This window comes from Orcinus orca, chromosome 2 (assembly GCF_937001465.1).
Source record: "Orcinus orca chromosome 2, mOrcOrc1.1, whole genome shotgun sequence".
NCBI classification, from domain to species: Eukaryota; Metazoa; Chordata; class Mammalia; order Artiodactyla; family Delphinidae; genus Orcinus; species Orcinus orca.
This window is the reverse complement of record NC_064560.1, coordinates 152,276,975-152,304,710: the sequence shown is the minus strand read 5'-3', so window position 1 is coordinate 152,304,710 and position 27,736 is coordinate 152,276,975. Positions and strand designations below refer to the sequence as shown.

Sequence of the window (27,736 nt, the reverse complement as noted above, 5' to 3'; positions counted from 1 at the left end):
TGTAGCATGTGCAGATTTAAATCACGTAAAAAATTTTAGATCCAACATTCAATTTAAACGTCATGGGAAAGCTATAATCCATTTTGAACATGCTTACTGTTCCCCACAAGCTGGTTGGTTCACATCTGATTTTTACAGCAGGCTGATGCCTGTTACGTATACCAGTTATTCTTCACTGCCTACATGCACTCATGACTTGCTTTTTTAATGAGAGGAGCAAGTGCTTTTGCCCATGATTATTCTGTTGTCATTGGATTATTGTTCAATATCGAAGACGATTGCCACCCGCTTTCTTCTTTGTCCCCCTGGATTCGATGATTCTTTCTCCCTCATGCCTCAACAATACCCCATTCCCCCAGCAACCAGCCTTTCTGAATGCCACCTTCCACCATGCACAGCTGGGCGCGTGCCAGCCCTCAAAAGGATTCATGTTCAACTCTACAAACTAAAACTTTATTTTACTTGATATAAGTCAAACTGTGGAGATGATTTCCTTCTGATAAGAATAAATGTATGAAGTAACATTTACTCCTTTGAATCTAAATTTAACGTGAAACACTGCCACTGTGGAACAAAATTTATTCCGTTATTTCTAAAAAGCAAATGTGCACTGTGGACGGGGCTCCTCTTCCTTCCCTTCAGCAGGGATTTCCACCCCACAAGTGGACAGGGGTTCTGCTGTCTCTGGCAGCCCCAGATGCCCAGGCGCCTCGCGGCTGACAGCTGTGCTCTGTCACGCAGGAGAACAGTGTGGAGTTCGAGGCCTGCCTGGTAGCTCAGTGTGACGCCCTCATTGACGCCCTCAACAGGAGGAAAGCCCAGCTGCTCGCCCGTGTCAACAAGGAGCACGAGCACAAGCTAAAGGTGAGCGCTGCGCACCGGGGGAAGCAGAAGGCCCGCAAGCCCGGCTCCCAGGCTGGGACAGGCAGATGTACGCCCGCCCGCAGCCTTGGATGGCCAGTAGCCCGGCCGGGGAGAAGCAGGCACGTCCCTTCATTCACCACTCACTCCCTCCTTGACATCACCGATACTCACTGAGTGATGTCTCTGGACCAGGAATTGCTCTGGGTACAGATATAATAAATAAATAAAAATCCCTGCCCTCCTGGGGCTTATGTTCTACCAGAAGGGATAAACGGGAAGCAAGATAAGTAAGTAAAATATGCAGTATGTTAGTAAAAAATGCTAAGAAAAAATAAGGAAAAAGGGATGGGGAATACGAAGGATGGGGGTTGAAATTTTAGAGAGTGGCCAGAACAACCATGCAGAGGCAAATATATTTTCGAATTGGGAAATGGAATCTGTACTTTCCAGAAAACAAACAAGATTTGTCTTAACTTCTGAAGCAAACTATGCAACTGAACAGCTGTACAGACTTTGGTCATCGCACAGTAGAAGCAATTGATTGCAAGCCTGGGATCCTATTGGCAGGAGGACTGATCTTCCTGGAGACATCTGATACCCCATCTATTGCCCCCTTGGAGCAGGGCAACAACACGTGAGAGCAGGCTAGATAGACGTAGACGGGCAGTGGCCAGCCGAAGGAAGCAAGAAGTAGACCATCCAGAGAGGGCCACATATGTGGCCAATAGCCTCAGGGTGGCTACCAGTGGGTAGTGGGTGGGCAGTGTGCCATGTTGGCCTGGCATTGGGGTGGAGGGAGAAGTGAGGTCTGACCATTGGTTCTCTGTTGGGGTCAGGCAGTCAGCATCAGGGAGCTTCAGTATTGGGCAAGAGTGAGTGGACACAGCCTCGGGGGAGCTGGGGACTGGTGAGCAACCCAGGAAGTGGCAGATATCCCCAGCAGGCTTGGAACAGGCTTTAGTCCCTGAAGAACAAAAGGAGATCCCATTTCTAAAAGAGTGGGATTCCAGTAGGAGAGCCAAGGGAGAGTTTCAAAATGAAGAACAAAGACAACAGAGCTTACAAGATTTGGGGCCAAAGCTTGGTGGCAGGGAAGCTTCAGACAGGGCCAGTGCCCAGTTCATGGTTACTAGAAACAAGGCAAGAAACTAGTTGCTAACTGGGGCACGAGACCTCAGCAAGACCTGCAGCAAGACGGCAGTGCTGAGCCCTGAGCAGCGGAGTCACCATCCTTAATCTGTGCCCAGCACACAGCAGCACCCAGGGCCCAGGGGACTCTGCTGTGAGCATGGGGAGCTGGGCAGCATGAAAAGAGAAACATTTCCCCAGGGAAGCTTAACAGATCTCTCCAAAGTTGAAGGAAACCCCAACTCTATCTTCTTCCTTAAGGTTCCCTCCTCTGCTACCCACCTGCAGCTCCTCAAAACGCATTTAGATCCACATACGCACTTCTTCCTTCCCCAAAGCCAGGGCAGTGATGTGGCCGGAATATAAACCTTTCTCCCCTGCCTTTGTGACTTACCCACCTGTCACTCTGAAGGTGCCTGTGACATGGAGGCTGAGCTGCGACAACAGGTCCAAGCCAGAAAGGGCCTGTGAGGGCTGTTCCCTACAATAAAGTTGGCCGGCCTGACCTCACTGGTGCTGTGTCGGGGCCATGTCCCTTTGAGTGTTCCCGATGTGACACAGAAGAGCAATTGCATCAAGGAGAGGCACAGCAGATTCTTTGTTAAAGAAAATTGCATGTCTCGAAGTTGGAATCTGAACCAGGAGTTAGGAAAGAAGAGTGCCCAGGGACTGAATGTTCCGAGAGCCCCAGTCTGTTGGCTTGGACAGCAAACCAAGGCTGGGGATCTTACCGCTTCTTCCAGAGAGGCCGTTGCTGTTTTGGGGTGGTGGGCCTAACTGGAAGACCCTCTCAGTTTCATCTTAGAATGAATACAAGCCCCTGAGGGGCACCACACCAACCCCAGCCCTGTGGAGCCTTCGCACTGAACTGCAGGTGATCAAGAGAGCCCTGGGTTTTCCTCGGGAGACACCCACACTGACCCGTGTCATGCATGACTCGCAAAGTGCTGACTCAGGGCGAGTTTTACTTAGACGACTTTCTCTAGCTCATCAGTTTCCAGGCTCCTGTCCCTTAGTGTCTGTGATCAAGTTTTTTGCTTTTGACTTTTGTAAAGGGCCACTGGAGTGTGTGTGTTTCATGGTAACATATGTAGTCATTCCTAAAATGTGCGGGAGACAAGTGTGGGTGTATTAAAGATGCTGTTTTTTTACCCAGAAAGTTCTCTGAAGGTTGTACTACGTGGATGCTAATCTTATACATTTAGCCGCAACAACCTGGGAAATGGGTTTAAATCCATAAGCATTTTCATCCAAGTTAAGTTAGGCCTAAGTGAAAAATTCTTCTGGAGTCACCATTTTTTTTTTCTTGTGGTACGCGGGCCTCTCACTGTTGTGGCCTCTCCCGTTGCGGAGCACAGTCTCCGGACATGCAGGCTCAGCGGCCATGGCTCACGGGCCCAGCCGCTCCGCGGCATGTGGGATCTTCCCAAACCGGGGCACGAACCCGTGTCCCCTGCATCGGCAGGCGGACTCTGAACCACTGCGCCACCAGGGAAGCCCTGGAGTCACCATTTTTTATCTGAATTAAAATCTAGAAGTGCTGTGAAATGTGATTCTGTAGTTACCCAGGAGCAACACAGAATGAGCATCCTTGTGACCAAGCCCTGGCTTTCATAACAGCAATAGCTGACGTTCGGGGATACCTTCTTTGAGGCAGCACTATACAAACTGTGTTACAGGAATCAGCTCCTCTATTCCTCACAACAATTCTGCAAGGTCATTATTACTATTATGCACATTCTAGAGATGAGGAAACCATGGCACCATGACATTAAGAACTGGTCCAAGGATCCAGAATTCCAGTCCTGGCAACCTGGCTTCAGAACCCAGAATGTGGACCGTGGCCCCCTACGGCCTCTGGCTGTTAGTACAATGCAGAGAGAAGGCATACGGGGATTGACCTAATCCGTTCACCAGTCAGCCAGCACCTACCTAATGCACACCTGCTAGGAGCAGAGTGCTGGGCACAGGGGCAGGGGGAGGGGGACACAAAGGCGACTCGGGATTCTGGGGCTTACAGTCCTGTGGATGAGATCAGTCACACCCACAGATGACTCCAGCACAGGTAGAAAGTGAGTTTCCAGGAGAAGGTGGCCATGTCGTTAGAGTTGTGAGGAGGGCAAAGTTACTTCCAGCTAAAAGGGTCACAGAGTGCCTCATGGAAAAGCTGGCCTTGGAGGAGCCCAAAGTCTGGGAGGCGTGTGTTGATGGCGACTTGCATTCTTGCCTGCAGGGATGGGCCAAGCTGTGCGAGAAGAAGAGGGTGATCAGCACAGTGCACCCTGGTCTTGGTGAATCCAGCTAGTAATGAGGACCGATGGGTGCTTTCTGTTTCCATCTCCTGCTCTAACGCTACTAAAAGCATTATCACCATAGCCCTTCCTTTTATCACCCTTTGGAAACACAGAACTTTTATTGTTATGGTGGAACTTAAAATGTCATTTGAACCACATAGAGTAATAGAGTATCTAAAATAAAACCACAGCTGTCTTCGGGCAATGAGCTGGACAGCTGGGATTTTCCCTCTAATAGTGGACCAGCCGTTTTAATGTGTAGCCATAAAGTTTTAACTTTTTCCTTAACGGACGTCTCTTTTGTGAAACGTTGTGGACACTTTCCTGACATCTTTAAACAGACACTGGGAACAGTTTGTGTTAAGTCATAGGGTGACGGCAGTGGCATCTCCGGGTTTTCTATATGGGAGAGATGTAAGGGCAGCAATCTGGACAGATAGGGGATCAAGGATTGAGAAAACATCATTTATCCATATCAAAAAATGCAGAGCCCCCGTCTCCCTCTCCTTAGTGCTGCCTCTGCAGGACGGGACTGTGTGGAAATCAGTTATAGGCTGTGCTGTGGGGACGGGTGGGGATGGCACAGGAATAGCCGAAATGCATCTCGGGGACCCCACGTCCAGCGTCAGTTCATCGGTGCTGGTGATCTGACTGGCCAAGCACACTGATGCACTCGGGAACCACTGAGCAGAGGCAGCTGCCTGCCCTCATTACACCCGGAGTGGAGTTCCCTGCCCCAGATCCCAAAGGGCTACTGAAACGAGAGACAGGTGGCTGGCTGTGGCCCGCGGCAGCAAAGCTGTTCTGTCTTCTGTCTCGAGTGATTTGTTTCTCTGCTGTTTTCAGCTGATTGTATGTCACTGCTTCTGAAAACAGCCAGCAAGGTCGACACCGCGACTGCTGATGTCAGCCTCCGAATGTCTCCCTCCCTCTGTTTTTCTCCTCCTGCCTCTTCCCTTTCTTGTCACTTCTGTTGCTCCTCAGATTTGTGAGAAAACTGGCCTTTTATAGACATCGCTTGCCAAGCACAGTACTTCTTTCTGTCTTTGTTGGCTAGCCCATCACTCACGGTCTGGCAGGGGTAATCTTATGGTCTTCCGCTTCCCTTTGGCAGAGTTCTCTTGGGGGCCTGCTTTTTGCTGACAAAGAGGAGAGTTGTATGTGTGTGTTTTTCTGGCAACTTTCTCTTCTTGAGCTATGCAAAAGACTAGGGGAGCTGGAAAGCAAGTGTGCATAAAGGCAGTCTTTATAATCTACTCATGCCCCTCTCTGAAAGCACTGATTGCTTGAGCAGATTGAACAGTTCTGGTTCTGAGGCAAGATGGAGCTGAGGGATGAGAAGCCCAGATCCTGGGTCATAGAGAACGGGGCGTGAGGACAGACTTTATCACTTACTAGGTCTCTAACCATGGACAAGCCTACAGCTCCATTTCTTTCACCTGTGCGTAAAATAAGGCTAGACGTAGTCGACACCTCCCAGGGCATTGTAAAGCACTTAGCACAGTAGTCAAGATATTAGCTTTATGGTTGCTGTCATTGGAAGACTGGAAATATGGTCTCACTCAGCACACTGAAGAAGTGCTCCTAGGGACTCATTTTCCATAATACCAGAGTTCATATTGTAAAATTAGCCTATGTGCTGGTGTGATTGTCTCTGAACCTAGGAAATTGTTTAGCGGCTTGAGTATAATTGATCGTCGCATAAAATAGTGCACCAAATTTGGTGAGCTATTTTTAAAAGCTGAAAAAAAGGCTTTGAGGCATATGCAGATGTGACCATATTTTAGGAACACTGTCTGAAATATAAATTATAGTTAATGCTGTCCTGTGGTTTGAAAACACACTGGGAGCCAAATGTCTGTTTTCAGGGTGTGGTAAACTAATCAAATGTCAGAAAGCTACTGGAGGGAAAAAGTGCTTTTGAGCTTTCAAAAACTATTACTAACTCACATTTGGTGCTACTTGGGCAATATTCCCACTATCAGCAGAGTCAGCTGCGTCCCCAGTTTTCTTGTACGAACTGTGTATTTTGTCAGTATCCTTCCCAGGTCTTCCTTAGCTGAGTAAGGCTTTAAAATATCTTCATTGCCTGTGATCCTCAGAGGGAATTTGTGACAACACTTAAAATGTGCCATTAATGAGATCTATGCTTTTTTTCAGGAACTTTACAAATGTCATTTTTCTTTTGGTAAGCCCAAAGAAATATCTGAGAATTATTTTCATGTATGTAACATTCAGAATTTGAAATAATTCCACAATCATCTTAAATGTGTTCTCTCCCCAATATTTTAGAATGAATTCATGTGTTGAATAGTACACAACTATGATGATAGGTGATAAGTGACAGGTGTCTTCTTGGTTTCTTGGTTCCCTTGCAACTCTAGAGCCTCTGAAAGAAAAAAAATAATTATAACTATTCAAATATATTCTGAGAAAATCTAATCTTTAATTTCCATGTGTGGTTGGTAAATTAACATACCAATGACATTACTCAGTGAGAATGCTGAGGGAGAATCATAAAGCTTACTGTTTTCCAGAGCTTTCACGTTTACAGAGGGCTTCCATGTCCCCACTGTAGTTATCTATGGAATGCTTGATTTTGAATCCAAGTGTACCATTGGGTTTTGTTAGATTCATTATCACGATTGGCACTGTTATCTTTGTTATTATTTACCATGTATTGCCTGTATGTCCCCATCATGCTAGCAAAAACATTAGTTATAGGGCCATATCATTAAGAGTAGAAATTTACACTAGGGATATTACTGGCTTACTTAAGCCATTTTGCCAATGCTTCATAACAGGCAAGTAATCCTTTGATTCAGGTTGAGAGAGAAAGAGAGAGAGAGAGAATGGAAGAAAAGGAAGAAGGTAGTCAGGAAGGAAGGAGGGAAGGAAAGACGACCAAGCTCACAAAGAATTTAAAAATAATTAGATAGGATTTGACTGTTACAGTCATTTCTAGAAAGTAAAGCAAAAACTAGAAAGAAAAAGTCAATAACCCACTCAATTCCCATAAAACTACTGGCAAGGAGTTCCATTAGTTCATTACAGTGAAGACATTTGGAAAAATTAGGCACACTGGAACACTTGAAACCTTTGCCCTCAGCAGAAGTCTTTTGGGGGTCAACTTTCATAATTTAACCACAGTTATTATTGATTACAAGCCTATCACTAATGGGGAATTCATTCGGCAAATTCTGTGGTCCTCTGCTTCCCACCGTGTAGGAGCAAAAGTCACAGAGGGTGTGTAAGGAATAGAGTGCCCAAGGTGCCTGTGGAATCGTCAGGATGCCACCACACACAGTTGGAACTCACCAAGGTTAGAGGACATACCTTTAAACACCCTCAACCCACTCTGGCAATGCCAATGAAGCATAGTCACAGAACTTGTTTAATGCCCTTTGCCTAAACCCATATATGAGTGACACTCTTAGCTCCAGAAGACACTTAAAGCACACTTTGAAGATGATGAAATAATCCACCGTATCTCACATCTTACAAAACACCATACTGGATGCATCACTTTCATTGCGGAACAGCATAAATTGTAAATGTTCTCCTGTGTGGGTGGGACCACACCAGGATGCTTCTCTTTCTCCAAATACCTTGTATTTCTTCCTTCATTAACTTCTCTGTACAAGGATACAGTATTCTATACACTAAGAGCATGCTTTGGATATTCCACTCAATGTTTATTGGTGAGGTTATTGGCATTCACACTTCTGAGATAGAAAGTTCACAGTTTTACTGTTAAAATCTCAAGCCTTCCTCAAAACAGGTATGTGTTTTATTTATTTAATAGGCCTAAATGATCCTTTTATTTTATTTATTTATTTTTGCGGTACGCGGGCCTCTCACTGTTGTGGCCTCTCCCGTTGCGGAGCACAGGCTCCGGACGCACAGGCTCAGCGGCCATGGCTCACGGGCCCAGCTGCTCCACAGCATGTGGGATCTTCCCGGACCGGGGCACGAACCCGTGTCCCCTGCATCAGCAGGCGGACTCTCAACCACTGCACCACCAGGGCAGCCCAATGATCCTTTTATTGATTAGAAACTCAAAACCTCAGACTTGTCTTTGAAATAATTAGTTGCCAATGTGGTTAAATTAATAACACTAGTACAGAGGATGGTATCTAGAGAATGGGGGAAATAGCTGCCGTATTTCCATAAACCATGTGGGAGAATGGTGGCATGTGAGACATTAAAAATGTTCTTCCTTAATTTAAATGCCTCTAAGTTTCAATGAATGTAATAATATAGGAGATAATATTCTACTCTAGGAGAAAATCAAGAGAATTATTTATTTTACTAGATGAATCTAATGGTCAAAGTACTTCACCTGTAACTCACCAATGAGTTAATTCCAAGTATCAGTTGGGCATCTTGCTTCAGGACATTATGGGACACATAGAAAAAACTATCCCCACTGACCAAAGGGACCTGTGAAGAATAGATTCTTCAAGACTGTATCTTGAAAGTACTTGTATCTTAGAAAAAAAAAAAAGAATTGCATTATACTTAGAGGAAATTGTTTTAAATGGTGATGGAAATGTATAGATTCTATTTAAGAAAGAATATCTTGAAATATGAGAGAGAGAATGTTAGTATTTACTTAGACTAAAAATTCATTAGTCTTATCCCTCCAGACCCCATGATGAGAGAAAATACTATGAGAAAAAGTATTTATTAAAAAGAAGATTTAAAGAACAATTTTTAAAGAGCCACATGTAAGAGGGAGAGGTGAATGGAGGTGGAGGAAAGGTGTCAAGGTCAATATTGGATAAAATAATGAAATTCCCCTTAATTAACCTCAGTTCTTGCTGCTCTTTGTATCACCTGAGCTGAGTGGCGAGAGATTGGCCTGTTCAAGATGTGGCGGGAAAATGTAGTTGTGGATAGGCAGAATGGAATTTCACATTTGTACTGTATAAGGTCTCGTGGGTTACTCTCTGACACTAAAAAAGTCTAAGCATTCAAAGGGGCACAGCAGTCTGTTCTCAAATTCTCCTTTTCCGAAAAGGTACAGTGTCATATCCTGACCCAAGAAATGACCTTTATAAATTTGCCACTCAACAAAATAAAGCTCTTCAAGTGATCAGTAGGATTTGCCATCCAGAAGAGATGGTGACTGCTTATAAAATTGTGGAAGCCTTCTCTGAAACTGTGGACCACGGATTAATTGTCCCCTGAGAGCTGGTTTAGGCTTTAATGCACATGAAAACGGGAAGATTGTTTCCAAGTTCCTATTTGTGTCACTCCCGCAACTTGTACATTTCCTTCTTAAGAAAAGAAAATCCGGACTTCCCTGGTGGCACAGTCATTAAGAATCCGGCTGCCAATGCAGGGGACACAGGTTCAATCCCTGGTCTGGGAAGATCCCACATGCCACGGAGCAACTAAGCCCGTGTGCCCCAACTGCTGAGCCTGTGCTCTAGAACCTGTGAGCCACAACTACTGAGCCCACATGCCACAACTACTGAAGCCCACGGGCCTAGAGCCTGTGCTCCGCAGCAAGAGAAACCACCACAAGGAGAAGCCCCCGCACTGCAACAAAGAGTAGCCCCCGCTCGCCGCAACTAGAGATAGCCTGCATGCAGCAACGAAGACCCAACGCAGTCAAAAAAAATTTTAAATAAAAAATAAATAAATAAAAGAAACTACTTAAATCCAGCCAGCTGCAAACATGGTGCCAAGGGTTTCTCCAGAGCATCAGAGCCACTGCGCAGAAATGTGGAACTCAAAGAAAAAGTGATATGGCCTGGCTTCCTAAGAATTGTTTTTCATAAAAAAATATAATGTAGAAATAAATAATAATAATGTGGTAGAAATAACACAGAGTAAAGAAGGTAGCAAGTAAGAAAGCTGATAAAGACACTCAGAGAGGGACTTCCCTGGCAGTCCAGTGTTTAAGACTTCGCCTTCCAATGCAGGGGGTAGGGGTTTGATCCCTGATCCGGGAGCTAAGATCCCAAATGCCTTGTGGCCAAAAAACCCAAAACATAAAACAGAAGCAATATTGTAACAAATTCAATAAAGACTTTTAAAAATGGTCCACGTCAAAAAGATCTTTAAAAAAAAAGGGGGGGGCTTCCCTGGTGGCGCAGTGGTTGAGAGTCCGCCTGCCGATGCAGGGGACGCGGGTTCGTGCCCCGGTCTGGGAAGATTCCACATGCCGCGGAGCAGCTGAGCCCGTGAGTCATGGCCGCTGAGCCTGCGCGTCCAGAGCCTGTGCTCCGCAATGGGAGAGGCCACAACAGTGAGAGTCCCGCGTACCGCAAAAAAAAAAAAAAAAAAAAAGACACTCAGAGAAAAAAATATATATACTCTTAAAAGATTTAATTATCTGGCTGATTTCCATAAGATGGGAAATCTTGCTAGATTAATTAATTGAGAAACTAAAAGTTAATTATGAGGGACTTCCATGGTGACGCAGTGGTTAAAAATCCGCCTCTCAACGCAGGAGACATGGGTTCGAGCCCTGGTCTGGGAAGATCCCACATGCCGCAGAGCAGCTAAGCTCGTGCGCCACAACTACTGAGCCTGCGCTCTAGAGCCCGTGAGCCACAGCTACTGAGCCCACGTGCCACAACTACTGAAGCCCGTGCACCTAGAGCCTGTGCTCCACAAGAGAAGCCACTGCAAGGAGAAGCCCACGCACTGCAACGAAGAGTAGCCCCCACTCGCCACACCTAGAGAAAGCCCGTGCTCATCAACGAAGACCCAACGCAGCCAAAAATAAATAAATAAATATATAAATAAATAAAATTTTTTCAATCTTATAAAAAAAATGTTACTTATGAAACACCCAAAAATGCTGCTTCTGGGAACCCCACTGTTTAATTTTTAACAGTGATTTTTATCACAGGCTACTGTGATCATTGCAAAACGGTTCATTAAAATGCTTTAAAAATGGACCAGCATCCATTGTGGCAACAGTGGGAGTTGAGAGCCAAGAATTTAGGGATGTTCAGTCCTTCCAAGAAGCTTGAACCATGGACTACAGGAGCCAATGGCAAACAGCCTTGAAACTCACAGACTCTTGGCAGTGCAACAGTGAAGCTTCTTAAGAGTAGTCAGAGCCCCCAACCCTCCCACAGCTCCCGTTGCACCAAGAAACCTTGCTTGAGAAGGAAACTTATAGAGGCAGACATAGAATTTTATGAGGCCTGAGTAATGTATTTATTTCAGCACATTGAGGTCGTAAAATTATCATTGAGCTGAATGTTCTGGAAAGTAAACACAATTCCGTCTTTTTTGCCTCAAAAGCAGACTTACTTTGGGTTACAGCGCTCAGATCCAGTCTGTGCTTGTTGTTTGGACTTTCAGTACCAGTCAGTTCTGCATGGTCTAGAGCAGATGCCATTTGGATAGTGAATGGTGACTGCTGAGGTTTCTGCTACCTAGCAGCATTGATGCACAGGCAGCTGAAATGTAAAAACATTTTCTGGGAACAATTTAGTCAAGCCTCATATAGCAGAGAGGAGTAGCGTATTAGCTGTAGGTCACCTGTGTTGCATTTTTAAGGGTTCAACCTGTGGGTGTTTTTTTTCCCCTAAGAAGCAGAAACTTAACCTTTCTTTACTTTCCGATTTTAAAGTAAAATAATAAAATATAGTAATTTGCATTCCTTGAGCCCAGACCAACAGACGGTGGTGGTAGTTTGACAGAAACATACTAGATGTCAGAAGAAAATAAATCAAACAGTGAATTTAAAATTTGATCTCTCCACCCCCGCCAGTCAAAATCACAAAACAATCCCCACATCGAAGTTGGTTTCTTTCACCAATTCCGATAAAGAGATTTTAAAGCCTACATTTTATTTTTTATTTTAATTATATTAAAAGTTTAAAAGCAATAACAAATCAGCTGTCAAAATATTAGGAGACTCCAAATAGTCAAAACAATCTTGCAAAAGAAGGGCAAAATTGGAGTTCTCACACTTCCTAATTACAAAATGTACTGCAAAGCTATGAAGTATAATACTGGCATAAAGACAGACAAAAGACCACTATTGAATAGAGCCCAGAAATAAACTCTCACACATATGGTCAAATGATTTTTGACAAGGGTTCCAAGACCATTCAATGGGAAAAAGGAAGTTTTGTAACAAATGATGCTGGGGAAACTGGCTATCCTCATGCAAAAGAATGAAGTTGGGCAGGTATAAAAATTAACCCAAGGTAGATCAAAGATTGAAATGTAAGAATTGAAACTATAAAACTCATAGATGAAAACATAGGGCAAATGCTTCATGACACTGGATTTGGCAATGATTTCTTGGATATGACACCAAAGGCACAGGCAACAAAAGAAAAAGTAGAAAAATCGGACTTCATGAAAATTTATAAACTTTGTGCATCAAAAGATAGCAAGAAAACCAAACAATCCAATTTAAAAATGGGCAAAGGACTTGAATAGACCTTTCGCCAAAGAAGATACACAATAAGCACATGAAAAGATGCTCAAGGCCTTCCCTGGTGGCGCAGTGGTTGAGAGTCCGCCTGCCGATGCAGGGGACACGGGTTCTTTCCCTGGTCCGGGAAGATCCCGCATGCCGCGGGGCGGCTGGGCCCATGAGCCATGGCCACTGAGCCTGCGCGTCCGGAGCCTGTGCTCCGCAACAGGAGAGGCCACAACAGTGAAAGGCTCGCATACCGCAAAAAAAAAAAAAAAAAAAAAGTTAAAATTGTAAGTTTTATGTATATTTTATGAAAATAAAAAAATCAGAAAGGAAGATCAACAATAATGAATGGATGAACTGTCAAAAAATTAGGAAGACCTTTGTGTCAAAAAATAGGTTAAATTATGATAAGCCATGCAATCAGATATTTATGTAACCAGTAACATTTATTGATGACGGCAACACGGGAAATGCCTATGATATGGTGTTAAGTGGGAGGAGATAAAACTGTCACATACTATAATTGCAGCTATAACTAAATCTAGCTCGGAAAGAAAACTGAAAGGAAATATCAAAATGCTTTAACAATTTGCATTGGAGTGGTGAGGTGATTTGCTTTTTTTTTTTTTTTTTTTTTTTTTACCTATTTTCCTATTGTTTTTGAAAGAGGGTGTCATAACCTTTCATGGAAAATAAATTTATAATGAAAACTGAAAAGAAGGAACAAGGAAAAGTTTTAAAATCATTGTTATTAAAACCCCTTTTAGTTATTACCCATAAAATCCAGAACGGTGGTTATTTTTGAGGCTTTTGCCAAGTAGTATAAATATAGAGGATGAGTAATTGAGGTTCCTAGAAAACCCTTGTTCAACTCTATGCTTCAAAAACTGCTTCAGGATTTGGGTCACTGAGCAGAGGACACAGAAGATGAACGTTTCTAAAGAAGGAAACTATTCAAGGACTGCCATGCCCTTGACACTGGGCAAAGACAACTTCCTGGAGAGAAAAACTGCATGTTCAGAGAGATGCCTCTCTAGGTTAAGGTAGACTCATCTCTCGGCAAATAGCCTTTGAAACTGCTTTCCAAAGTGAAGCAGTGAGGGATGCTAAGTGGATTATAACTTGATTCTGTATCCGTCTTTCTCTGGCATACTTGCTGTCATTAGCTCATTGTCTTTCAGCAAGTTCCACCTCTAGCCGTACTCTACCACCCACCCAGGGGAAAGAGAATTGGAACAAGAGAGGATCTGTGTTCAGATGATGTCTGCTCTTTAGGAGGGACGGGTAGAGGGCTTCTGTCCCAGAGCAGAAGCTGCAGCTGCACCTCAGGTTACTCAGCTCCTTGACAGGCTCTCCACGACCTCCCACTTAGAGCAGCTCCCGGAAGAGGGGAGTGAGGGGGACCTGTGGAAGATGTCCCTTGAGGCACCAAGGTAACCCGCTTCCCAGAGGTCCAACTTCTGCGCGCCTTTCTGATGGGTCCAGTTGTTATAAGCCCCTCCCCATAAGAGCCATTATCTAATCAGTCTTCCAGAGCCATTGTCCACAGCAGACATGGCCATGCCACAAATACTCTCATAAATTTAGTTCCATTCCATGATGCTCTTGGATTCTGGTTGAAAGAAGCTTTCCAAAGTCCCAGTTTGCTTTCTTTTCTACCCTCTGCCATTTTGGACCATTCTGTTGTCTCATCAATCCTAGGTGGTTCGAGATCAGATCTCTCACTGCACAGTGAAGTTGCGCCAGACCACGGGTCTCATGGAGTACTGCCTGGAGGTGATTAAGGAAAATGATCCTAGTGGCTTTTTGCAGGTAAGCGTCAACTAGCTTCTGCTTCAGATTCTCAATGCCCCACGAAACTGAGTCTACGACGCCAAGGCCAGACTCCCAACGGCCCTGGCTGGGCATGGGCCCCTGCACATCAGAACCCACCTTTGTGTGGCCGTGCGGACATGGGTGCCTGCAGAACTTCACTGGCTTCTCAGAAGTCTCTGCCACCACGTGCTACAAGATTGAGAAGTGCATGGGCTTTTAAATTTGTTTTTGTTTATGTTTGATCATGAAAACATAATTCCCTCTAAGTTCCTCCAAAACAGAGTTATTGCCTTGCTTAAGAATTGGGTCCCTTTACTAATATCGTGGACAGTTTTGTCAGCTAGAGATGTAATTATACAAGGTTTCTACCTTTTTTGACACCTCCTTCTGGCCAGTAAGTCAGTGATTTCCCAAATAAATTGAAGTTTTTTCATTCCTTGGATGTCTCATGATTTCTTCAGAGTTGTTTTAGTGACATGTTATGATGTCAACTAAATTTTACTTAACTTTTGATCCCAGTGATTAAGGGACCTTTTATTAAGGAACGTGTAGATTCCTTCCAACTGACATTCTACCAAACTGGCCAAGAACAACAGAGGGGACCTAAATATAAGAAACAAAATAGTTCTCTACCAAAGAATAAAGTCATACATGAAGATGATGTGCTTAAAGTGTAGGAAATTCTATATTACAGGTAAGCATATGCAGCCTCTCTGAACTATTTAATAAAACTAATTTCTAAGTCTTGACAGGATACCCACAGCTCATATCAGAAACTTAGGGCCATTGGTTCTAGTAGATTTAACTAACTGCTAACATATCATTATTTAATGTTGTTGGCTTTTAGTTGATAAGTCATAAACAGCATGATCATGTATCCAGATCATATATTAGAGCAATTAACAGCAGCTAATTTTATAGAGTGCCTCCCTCTGACTCCCAAAAGTGTTCAGATTTTCATGATAAATCACGGGTCACCCTTGTCATAAAAGGCTCCTTGCTGCCTGCACAGAGACAGGAAGGGTGTGAGTCCCAAGGCACTCGGTGGGCTGCTCTGGGAGAGCCGAAGAGCTCTGTGTCCATTGTGGGGATGTATTTCTTAGGCTGTGGTCTTTGTTGTGATAGATTTCTGACGCCCTCATAAGGAGAGTGCACCTGACTGAGGATCAGTGGGGGAAAGGCACGCTCACTCCCAGGATGACCACGGACTTCGACTTGAGTCTGGACAACAGCCCTCTGCTGCAGTCTATCCACCAGCTCGACTTTGTGCAGATGAAAAGTGAGTGCCTGTGCCACCCCCCTGCCCAGTCATAGCAGTACCCCAAGTGGATCCTGGTGCTGGAAGCAGGATAAAGGCGGCTTGCCAGATTGCAGCAAACAAAAGGTAGCCTCCAGGTTTATAAATCAGCTGAGAGGTGGGAAAGTACACACACACACACACACACACACACACACACACACACCTCCCTCTGGTTAATGTTACAAAAATCTGGAGTGGCTCCTCTCTTATCATGTAATAGAAATGTACCCTTTTAGCTGGGTGACCTGCCTCTCAGGAAGTCAGATAAATCCAGATCAACTCAATGCTTGCGTCTTTGAGAATCTTAGAGGTTTCACGTGCTCAGCATCAGAGAATAGCTGACATAAAAAGAGGAAGAAAGAGAGAGAGCTGTACATAAAATCTTGTTACAGATAGTAACCCAGATATATTGATATAAATCAAGGGAGTTAGAATTGAGACTGCTTCCACAGGAGTAGAGATAGTGGCATACAATTGAGTGTAGATTAGCGGGAATTTGAGAGGATCAGTCAGCCTGCCTATAGTGGTCAGGAAAATGAGACCCTGGACACAGAAGGAAAATGAAAATATGAAATAAATTTTAACTTTTTAAACATTTTGGTCCATGCAATTAGGGGATATGGCAAGATCTGTTTGAGATTTGGGGTGGCTGAGGGGAAGTACAAGTACTTAAAATTATCTTAAGGAAAATAACTCTTTGAAAAAAAGCTAAAAACTCAAACCAAACATGCAATGATATTTTTATGGCAGTGTAAGTAATAGCCCATTTGAAAAATATTTCTGATTTTTTTAAAACTTCTTATTGTGAAATAATTATACATTCACAGGAAGTTGCAGCAATATTAAGGAGAGGTCCCCTGTACCCTTCAGCCAGTTTCCATCAGTGGTTATATCTAGCGTTTAACTATCACATAATATCAAAACCAGGAAATTGACATTGGTACAGTGTGTGTGTGTAGTTCTGTGCCATCAGGTCACATGTATAACCGCCTCTGCAATCGAGATACAGAACTCTTCCATCACCACAAAGATTTCCCTCCTGCTGCCTCTTTTAGTTACACCCACACGCCTCCCCTCCCCCATCCCCAATCCCTGGCAACCACTATCTATCCTCTATCCCTCTAACTTTGTCATTTCCGGATCTTTTTTTAAAACTGAAGAAATTGATTTGCTCTTTGCTTCTCCCAATTTAAGCATCCGTGTAATAAATAACTTAGAATTCAGTGCTTTAACATTTTTGTTTCTTAAGAAAAACCTGCATGCGTCCTTTTATTAGACAGAGAGAGCCATATAACCCAGCGAGTGTTAGGGCTGCAGACTACATCATGCAGTTACACTCATCCCTGTCCCTGGTACATGTACTTCCCTCATTTTTTTAATGGATTTTGACCCTCTTTTATTTTCAGTTTTCTCATCTTTTTGTTTCATCTGTATTGCTTTGGGATAATGCCTTAATTTTCGAAGTAAGTAGTGTATAGATGATAAATAAAAATGCCTCGTTGTAGTAACAAAAATAGTTAGCATTTACTGACTGCCTACCAAACCAGACACACTCCTAATTGCTTTCCATGGATTAACTCATTTTATTCGCACAATCCTAGTAGGCAGCTGAGAAAACTGAGGCACAGGAAGACTGGGTTACTTGCCTGAGCTCACCCAGCTAGTGAGTGGCAGGGCCGGGATTCAAACGCGGGGAGCGTGTTTCCAGAACCCACACCTACAACTTCTGGTTTGTGCTGTAAAGTTAATGCCTTACTAAGTGTCTTCTTCAAGGAGTAACTGAAGTCTTCTCTTAAACTTAAGAAATTTAACTTTTTGTTGCAGCAGTGCTTTCAAGCTTTAAAATTTTTTTTTCTTTAACACCTACACGGTAGCCTGTGATGTGTCACCATCCAAGTAGTATAGAGAGCCTGCGGTAAAGCCCCCTTGATCAGCCTCTCTCTTTGCCCAGTTCCTTCAAGGAGGTAGAATCATTGAAAGGTTATGTCATAAGTAGCTCAGAGGAGAAAATGTGTCCCAAAAGGGCAATGTAAGGGCTTTTGGTGGAAGAGAAAAAAAAAAAAAAAGCCAATCCAATTAGCCTTGGTGATGGGGCAGGAGGAGGGGCTGGTAGAGGATAGAAGCCTCAGGGCTTTCAGATGGTTTAATCAGCTGGAGAGCCCTCTCCTCCCCCATCCGTCCTGAGTCATGTCCATCTGCCATGGTGGACTCCAGGCCAGCTGGCACGATGGTAGCTATTGTACTGGAGTGAACTGGCCCTTCATCTGATGTGGGAACTGCAGGTTCACGTGTCGTGCATCACAGACCACATTCCTAAAGCATTCTCACTTGGCCATTTAGGGCTGCACACAGGAGTTAAGTGTGGACACGACTGTACACACAGGAGAGAATGTCACACACGCTAAAGACCAAAACGCAGAGAGCTCTCGCAGCAAAAATTCACCTGGAACACAAAATTATCCAGAACAATTATTTATGAATTTAATATAGCAGGTCATTTGGTATGAGAATGGATTATTCCATTTTCCTTTTCAACACTTCATGTTAATTTAATTTACTTCTGTTAAGTACCCCTCTGCAGAGTTCATTTATAAGCTTTGCTTTGTGCTCATTAAGTTTAATTAATTCAGTGAGAGCCCAGTCCTCTTTAGAATCTGAATAATTTTTATCTGTCATGCTTTCAATGGAAAGAAAAAGCCAAAAGGTATGACACAGTAGAACTTGATTAACGGTAGTTAGGACTTCTCCTACTGGCCCCTTTGATATCTGTTAGTATATACACAACCTTGCCTTGTGTAGTGTTGGTCTTTTTATTTTCTTAGGGTATTCATAGTCAGTTTAATAAACTGTGCTTTCACAGCTTGTCAGTAAAAATATCTCAAGAAATTACACCCCAATATCCATGTACAAATGGCCAAATTTAAGTAGCATTTGGAATGGTGTTAATCTGACCATTGTGAGACTAACAATACGTTAATTTCAATATATGATATCTAATTGTGCGAAGTGGATTAGCAGAAACTTTAAAATATTTTCAAAGTTACTAGAAATATGTATTTAAAGCTATGATTCAAACTTACAGCTAGAATATCTGTTTAATGCCTGACTCAAAATCTGAGCATCTCTCTGGTTTTGAAATTTCATCTCAGGTGCCTTTTTTTTTTTTTTTTTTAACGGTACGCGGGCCTCTCACTGTTGTGGCCTCTCCCGTTGCAGAGCACAGGCTCCGGACGCGCAGGCTCAGCGGCCATGGCTCACGGGCCCAGCCGCTCCGCAGCATGTGGGATCTTCCCGGACCGGGGCACAAACCCGCGTCCCCTGCATCAGCAGGCGGACTCTCAACCGCTGTGCCACCAGGGAAGCCTGCCTTTCTTTTTTTAATATCAAAGAAGATAGGTCTGTGGTTGGTTTTTAAATATTTCCACTTAGGCCAGCTGCTACTCAGCTAAAATGCATTGCCTAAAATTATTCTCTTATTAGTTAAGGATTTAACTGATCTGCTCTTTCTGATTCCATATCAGCCTCAAGCAATTGAGATTTGAGTAGAGAATGCTGGTACCCTCTTTGTTCAAATATTCCTAAATTGTGATGGCATGTTTTCCAGTTGCATTTTGATTAGAAAATCATCTTACCCTCTTTCCAGACTATGGGAGTTGTGCTTGATCTCTCAGGCTTTTCTTTTGTAGAAAACAACTGATTAAACTTTGTTTTCTGTTTTTATTATGGAGTAATGAACACATTTTTCCTTAATTCTAAATTGCTATTTTCAACGCTTACCAGGTCATGGGAAGGAAATTTTAATGTTTTTTTTCCCAGTCTATCAAGGGCTCTGCTGCTTGGCTCAGAATAGATTTCAGACACCTACCCTCTCCCAGAAAAATATTACCCCAGAATTGCCTAAGTACACAAAGTGGTCCAAGGTTCATGAGTCAGTGCTGAAATGAAACACCAGTGTGTTCATTCCAGCCCAGGATGAAACATTGACCTAATGGTCTATCAAGCGTTTTTAGCACATAGACCAATGGCTGTTAATCCCTTGAGTGCCTCTACTCACCTAAGGACACATTTATCTTCATTAACTAGTGTTGAATGTTAAAAGCCCTGAGTATGCACCAAGGTCATGGGCAAGGACAGTATGATCTGAACAGACCCTCCTATAAATCATGGAGAACGAACGCACAGAGCTTTGGCAGTGATGGGAATGAGCACACGTGCGGACTCGTGTGGAAGCTGTTCATGGTCTGAGGGCCTGGAATTCGTGTCCTCAAAGCCCGTGTTCACATTTATCCTTAGCAAAGTACTAGTGATAGCTTTCCAGAAACAGCCTGTCCTTCCTCTAAAGTCTAAACTTTCTTCAGATGCCATTTGTATTATTCAACCACCATAAAAAGGAAATACAGTCTACAAAGGAACCTTCAGAGAACATGACGGAGTAAAATTGCTTTCCCAACCACCATAGCTCTTAAGGTGAAATGTTTCTTTAATCTATGCCAGCAATTCTTGAGAAGCTTTATTGTTCACATTATAGGAACCAAAAATGTTTCATTCTCTTGGAATTAGGCCTTACACTTTCCGTCTCATTCGCTATTACTGAACCCCAGACTGGAGAGGCAATAAAAACATCCAGCCCCTGGAACCAACCAGCTGGGCATCAAAACCCAGCTCTGCCACTGACTAGTGGTGAACTCTTTCTGTGTTTCAGTTTCTTTGTCTAAAATAGGGATAATAACAGTACCTACCTTGTGGGGTCGTGCTGAAAATTAAATGAGTGAACACATGTAAGCCTCTGCCCACAGTCTGGCCCTCAGCAGTGTTTCCACAGCACGGGATCTCTTTTCTCCCATTGTCCTCACCACACTCCTGTGAAACCTCACAGAGGACTTCTGGATGGCTGTGAGTGCTCTCAATCTGAAAAGTACTGGGAAGAGGGAAAAGTAAACAAATGTGAAAAACGTGAGAAATAATTTGAACTAGAATGGCCTTTAAAAGGTAAGACATTTGAGGGCTTCCCTGGTGGTGCAGTGGTTGAGAGTCTGCCTGCCGATGCAGGGGACACGGGTTCGTGCCCCGGTCTGGGAGGATCCCACATGCCGCGGAGCGGCTGGGCCCGAGAGCCATGGCCGCTGAGCCTGCGCGTCCGGAGCCTGTGCTCTGCAGCGGGAGTAGGCCACAACAGTGAGAGGCCCGCGTACTGCAAAAAAAAAAAAAAAAAAAAGGTAAGACATTTGAAAACTTTGGTATAACAAGCCACTGTGGCAGAATTTAATTTTGAGATGAGGCTCCACCAGACCCCAGGGAAGTCAATAAGAACACCTACCCTCCTGTGTCAAAGAGAATTTTTAGCCTGAAGCTTGATTTTACAGGCTAAAAGGATGCTGAGTACTAGAATTCTGATCAGGTCAGGGGAAACTAGTTCTTTAGGAAAAATAAAGGTGTCCAGGAATGATCATGAAGGAGTTAAGATAGTTATTGTAGCTCCAACTTTAGGAATTTCAATAAAATAAAACCTTCTCTCTCAGAGTTCAGCCCAGGAACTGTAATGCTGTCCATTTCCAAAACACAAGAGATAAATCAATTTGAAAATACTTTATATTCTTGTAGGTCATTTATTTTATACCTAATAAAGTGAAAAAGGGTAATAATAATATAACACCCAGTATAAAATCCGTTGTTCTGAAATGCCACCCTTAGTCTTTGCTAATGAGGCTGTAATTATGTCCCATTTCCTTTTATATGCAACATCACTTTGGGGTAAATAAGGAAAAAGAAAAAATAATTCTCAGCACATTGAGAAATAGATTTAGATACATGCAAATGTTTCTGGGTTCCTTCCTTCTCTCTCTTCCTTTCTCTCTCTCTCTCTGTCTCTCACTTTGCTTTCTTTCTTTGCTTGTTTGTTTAAATTTGGGACACTGTTAAGATCTGAAGATTAGTGACTGGTTAGACTTTTTTCTCTCTTCTTGACCTTTTAAAGTGTATCCACTGAGGACTTATGAATGAAGTTCACATGCTTTAATTATATATGACACCATGTATTTCAATTAATCTTTTAATTATACCTATGTCTATATGGGAAATTTGAGGTTTCTTATCAGAGACATTGCAAGTATTTGTATGATTCAAATTGAAAACATCTTGTGATCTTATTCTTTGATTTTAAAATTGATGAAATGTAAACTTGCCTGAAACATGAACAAAGGGAAAATGAAGACTGATAGGGCACATAATGAAATAGAGTCCAAGAAATTGTTGTTTTATGGAAGGCTGTAACCATTAGGCACAGCTAAGAGCAAATGTCCCCAGGGAGAATCGTTCCATGTCTCTAGAAGCCCTTTGAAGAATGGTTTGCTTAAACTTGTCAGATTTTACTCCACTGTTGATATGTTAAGATGTATTCTGTTTATACGGAAAAAAATTTAAATGACAAAGTAAGTTCCTAACTGGAATAACGACCTTAAGTTAACCTCCAATTACAACTCCTAGATGATACCTGTTACATGTAGATGGTCATTAGAATCATTCGAAGCAGTTCTGTCTTCTGTCTCCTCTTCCCAGCCAGTCCTGTAGTCTATGTATTGAACAAGGCAGTGCATTTATTTCCTTTCCTCCAATTCCAGATTTCCTCTGAGGCTGCAGAGCCATTGTTCCCTGATAAGATCCCACCTGAACCCTGTGCAATTGAAACTTGAAACGTTATTTCCCTTCCTAAACTGATGACCTCCAATTACCTGGTGGTAATTTTGATTTAATTATGTTTGATCTGGTAACTCAGGCATGGTTTTCTTGTCATGTACCAGCCTTCTTAATTATAAGATAATAGACCTGCTTCACCTTCATATCACTTATAGTCACTGCTTTTGTTTTCTAGGTAATCCACCATAGAACCTGTTTTCTAAACTGCTGTTAAATTAACCATCTTAGTCAGGGTGACTGGCAAGGAGATTTAATTCAGTGCATGACACTCCAAGTCCAGTTTTGGTACAGCATACCAGGTGTCCCACAGTTAACATTTGTTCACCTGAATGTCCCTGGACGTGGTCCACACCATTCTCTCCTGTGTTAAAGTGCTACAAAAATAAATTCATGTTTTGGTGCTGAAAAATAATTTTAAGCAGTTAGTAAAAACACTGCTCCCAGATACATAAATTGAGTTCATATGTTAGGAGCTAGGATTATTCATTCGCTGACATTTCTATGTCTGTATGTCTGAAGGCTCAACTAATCTGCAGTTTTAAGTAATACAAGACTCAGCACAAAATGGGGGGGGTGGTATTGTGACTAGTAACACTGTGACAGATTCTCACAAGGTCACAAGGACACTCTGACCTTCCCTGCCAGGCCCCATCTGTTCCCATACTCCTCTCTAGGCTCACAGTTGACTGCTCTACACCTACAGAAAGAACAGACTTGAGCTAGTGCCATTTTCAAGGTATAGCTGCTTTGAAAGAATGGTGTCAAATTCCTCAGAAGTTTCAAAACTGAGAAATCACTGTTTGTGTCACTTGGTACCAAATTTTCAAAAATCCAGAGCTATAGCTTCTTATGTGCACAAAACCTTGAGTGGAATCACTAATAAAAAATGATGGAACCTTAGAAATATAGTGGTTTCAGAGCTATTTCTCAGCATAGGCAGTTCCCATTTTATTAAATGTGGTTTAAGGCTCAGAATAAACTCTATGATAAATTCATCAGCCATGTTATGGGGGTGAAACAGGCTTCAGTGGGCTGGATGGGACATCCATTTCCTACGTGAAACACTTCTCTTAGGGGTGATGTCTTCGGTGCTCAAGGGGGTGAGAACAGAGCCATTGTCTCCCCGCCAGGTAAGGTAGGAAGTACCACCATGAGCTGGGGAAAGGCAGCGCAGTAGACCAGAAACCACGGCCACTCCTGGAGACTCTAGGAGGGATCCTGTTCAGGCGCCCCCCACCTCCATACACCCCAGGCTAGCTGCTTAGCCCAGCCACTTGGCCTAAGGAAGGGCGTGCTTCTCATTCCTAGATACTGAAAATGTTGGCAGCTCGACAGAAGCCAGTGTTACACTAATTTCTGTTTAGCTTCCTCTCCAGTCCCAGCGACTCCCATCCTACAGCTGGAGGAGTGCTGCACCCACAACAACAGCGCTACGCTGTCCTGGAAACAGCCGCCCCTGTCCACGGTGCCCGCCGAAGGATACATTCTGGAGCTGGATGACGGCAATGGTGGTCAGTTCCGGGTAAGTGGAGAACCTACGGCTTGTCAGCCAAAACCGGTGACGACCTCGGAGGACCCACCAGGGAGTCTCCGACCCATCGCGGCAGGGCCTGCCTGCTCTTCATCTGAGGCCTGCTTTCTCCCTGTCCCATCAAAGAAGGACAAAGGAGTCCCTGAATAGAAACTGCTCCACTCTTCTGAAGAGAAAATATTGATACATGCAGTACTGCCAGCTCTGGTGTCAGATTGCCTGCATTCAAGTCCCAACTCCCCCACTTGGCTCTGGGACTGTGCCCATTTCCCAGCTCTCTGAGCCTTCAGGTCCTCATTTGTAAAAAGGGGATGACAATAATATGTACCTCGTGCACTGTTGTTAAGAGCCACTTAGATAATTCATATAAAATTCTTAGCATACTGCGATCTCAGACCCCGGTCTACTGAGTATCCCACTGACAAGTTGTCATTTTAAGGCTGTGCTTTTGATGCAAATTATTTTTACTCATTACATCAGCATAATGTTGCAACGTGTACAGCTAAAGAGAGGCATCTGCCTAACCTATGCTAAGGATGCATTATGCTAGGATTTATTTTAAGCTTTTGAAATGTCATTCTTCCTCCCTTCCCCGTTTCCTCCCTCTTCCTTCTGTACTGTGGTGAAAATCTGAATACTCATGATTTCCCTTCCTAAACTTCAAAACTCCTATGCTTTGTGACAGTTTCTGAAGTTATCAGTGGGTTATAAACATAGCATAGAGACCACTGCATGTTTTCAAACCTGTTTTTTACAAATCATACTGATGAATAAAGAGCTCAGTAGGTATAATATACTGAATAAATGCCAATAATAATAATAAGCATAATGCTAACTGTAAGTACCCAGTTTTCATCTTTTAAGCCCTATCTGCTAATAACTAGCATTCCGTAAGCTGCCAGACCCATGCTAAACACAAGGCACTACGCTAGTCAGTTTGCACGTATGACCTCATATAATCCTCACACCAGCCTCATAAGGTAGGTATTTTTGTCCCCATTTTACAGAGAAGGAAACTGAGGCTAAAAGAGGTCAGTTCAGTGCCCAGTAGCTCACAGGATGAGCTCAGATCAGGCAGACCCCAAAGCACCTGCTCCTGTCCACCCTGCAACATTGCCTCCTGACCAGCCCTGGGCAAGGGTTGGAGTTAAATGGTGGCCTGTTCTTTTCTGCCTCTCAGGAAGTGTATGTTGGAAAGGAGACCATGTGCACCGTGGATGGTCTTCACTTCAACAGCACATACAATGCTCGCATCAAGGCCTTCAACAAAACAGGAGTCAGCCAGTACAGCAAGACCCTGGTCCTCCAGACGTCCGAGGGTAAGGCCCTTCAGCAGTATCCCTCAGAGCGAGAACTGCGAGGCATCTAGAATGGCTGGCAAGCCCGGAGGTAACCCCACCACTGCCCACATTCGCAAGTGTTTCCATGACTTGCCCTGCATTCTGGCACAGAGCCGCTGTTTCTCTCCTGCCTTTAGCGAGCCCATGGTATGTGGACGTGATCAAACCAAAGAGTCCACAGCGGCAGTTCCAATGGCCTTGGCCGGCGGCTTCCTTTGATAACGCTCTAAATAAGCTGCAGCGGAAGAAGCTGAAAAGTGAAGGCCTCAATGTGCCGCGGTGTGTGAGACAGATGTATGTAGGCTCTAGGGCAGGCTCCCATTCTCCACGATACACACCACTGGCCAGTTTTGCCCAGACGATTCTCAATTGCTTTGTAGCGCTGGCTTGTGTCTGAGGGCGGGGCTGAGGTCCTTTCCAGCTGCGGATTTATCTGACTGAACGTGTTTCCAAGGGGTGTGGGGCGCAGGAGCCTTTCCGAGAGGGCCTGTCGGCCACTCCTGGCTTAACGAGCAAGTTCCGTTTCACACGCTGGGACCGAGGCTCCCCGTGCGCACCAGCCAGGAAGAGGCCAGCGCCTCTGCGTTACCTCGCCATTTTCACCTTTGCCAGTCCCTCTAGGCTTGGTTAGGCTGCCCGGGGCCTCCGCACAAGGTCCATCTCCAGACAACTTTCGCTTCTTGGCTATACTGTAAATATTTTGGCCATCAAAGGCAAGCCATCCATGTCAGGAGAGGGGCTTGCATTTGATGGCCAGGTATAACCTCTGAGGCTGTTAACATTTTCACTCTAAAAGCAATTGCAACACATGAAATGAAACTTATGACGAGGTATTTGTGGTCGGTGCCAAAGCATTTTCAGACCTTCTGGGTGTCACTTTAATCATAGAAGCCACCCCCATCCCATGGCATTCTCCGTAACTTCCCTCTGCAGAACTGATTATGTTGATTTTGCTCACATTCAAAATGTTAGCAAAAAGAACTGTGCTCCGCTTCCCACAAACCTCAGCATGTGCCAGTCACCCCTAAAATGGTTCACATGGTTAAAAATAAGCACAACTTCAAATCCCACAGCAAGGTTGAAAGGCCCCTAGTTGTGAAAATCACACTTGGGGAGCACTTGTAAGTCTGAATGATGCTACTCAAAGAGAAGGATCTGGTGAAGGGGAAATGCCCACATACCTATCCCGCTTTGGGTTATAGGGATGTGGCAGCCGAGCCTCCCCTGGGATGATCATTTTAGCAACTTCTCTCTGGGAAGAGACCTGTCAGCTGAGAGCAATTGCCTCTTTTCCCAAAGCACCATGCTAGATGCTAAAGCCCTCCAGAAGTGTTCCTAGGCGCAATGCAGAAGGCCCTTGATGGGGATGGCCTTGTTTCCCATGTGTGTACAAAGCGGTTTGATTGAAGAGTGAAGTGCATGCTATCAGAGCAGGGTGACAATCTGCAGCAGCGTTGTTAATCTGTGTCACCAGACCTATGGGAAAACTATTTCTATTCATAATGCATCATGGAAATCATACTATTCTGCTAAAATCAGTTATTAGCATAGCAGCCTGAGCACTTATGTCTCTCTTTTCATCCTGCAGGAGGATGTAGTTTCTAAGTTTCGATTAATGTTCATAAGATTATGGTGTCTAATAAATTACAGGATTGGAACTGCGATCCTTGGTACCACAGTCACAGAACTGGGGGTCATTTTCTAAAAGAAACTAACGGAACAAGTCCTCTTCCAACAAAGAAACTGTACTGTAGAAATTAATTTCCTCCATGAATTTTATATATTGTGTACAAATATAAGGTATGTATCTAAATACAAAGAAAACCCTATCATCGTGTAGATATCAGTATTCTCTGTTACTGCACAGAAGTGATTTTCTCATGATGAAATAAAGTTCACACACATACTTTCTCCATAACTTTGGTTTGTTCTATTTGTTTCTCCCTCATTCTAATTCATTCCAACAGTGAGACAAGATTTAGAAAGCAAGAAAAAATATAACGAATAGCTTATTAGGAAAAAACAGATTTGATCGATCTGTAACAATTGAGAAAGCCTGTAGAACTAAAGAATTATACCTCTTTTTTTTGTTTTTTAGAAAGCAATGAGAAAAATGCCATTAACAAGAGTTTTAATAAGTTAACTGAACTTATACTTTATTAATCTTATTTCTTACCATTCCTGGAAAGATTTGCTTTGGAGATTTTTTTTCTTTGCTACTGTTGTGGGTGATGGGATGGTTGGTTTGCTTTCTACTTTAATAAAATCTTTTATGTTCTTTTTAGCAAGAGTTGACCCCTTTCCAAGGTTCAAAATAAAAAGTCTGTATCACAGAAGGGTACGATCTCGTATGTGATAGCAAGTCTA

At 43.5% G+C, this 27,736-nt stretch overlaps 1 protein-coding gene across 6 annotated transcripts in view; it reads left to right on the top strand.

The window, feature by feature from the left end:
- Positions 1–27,736, top strand: part of TRIM9 (tripartite motif containing 9) — a 111,131-nt gene that overhangs the window by 63,398 nt on the left and 19,997 nt on the right. For 3 of the 6 annotated variants that reach the window (XM_004285595.4, XM_049706300.1, XM_033416239.2), the window contains exons 3-7: positions 742–864; positions 14,392–14,502; positions 15,631–15,784; positions 23,863–24,020; positions 25,210–25,348. In XM_004285595.4, the coding sequence (XP_004285643.1) occupies positions 742–864; positions 14,392–14,502; positions 15,631–15,784; positions 23,863–24,020; positions 25,210–25,348 (685 nt within the window). Of the gene's footprint in view, positions 1–741; positions 865–14,391; positions 14,503–15,630; positions 15,785–23,862; positions 24,021–25,209; positions 25,391–27,736 lie in introns of all 6 variants that reach the window. The other 3 variants (XM_033416240.2, XM_049706301.1, XM_049706303.1) reach the window with 2 other exon arrangements.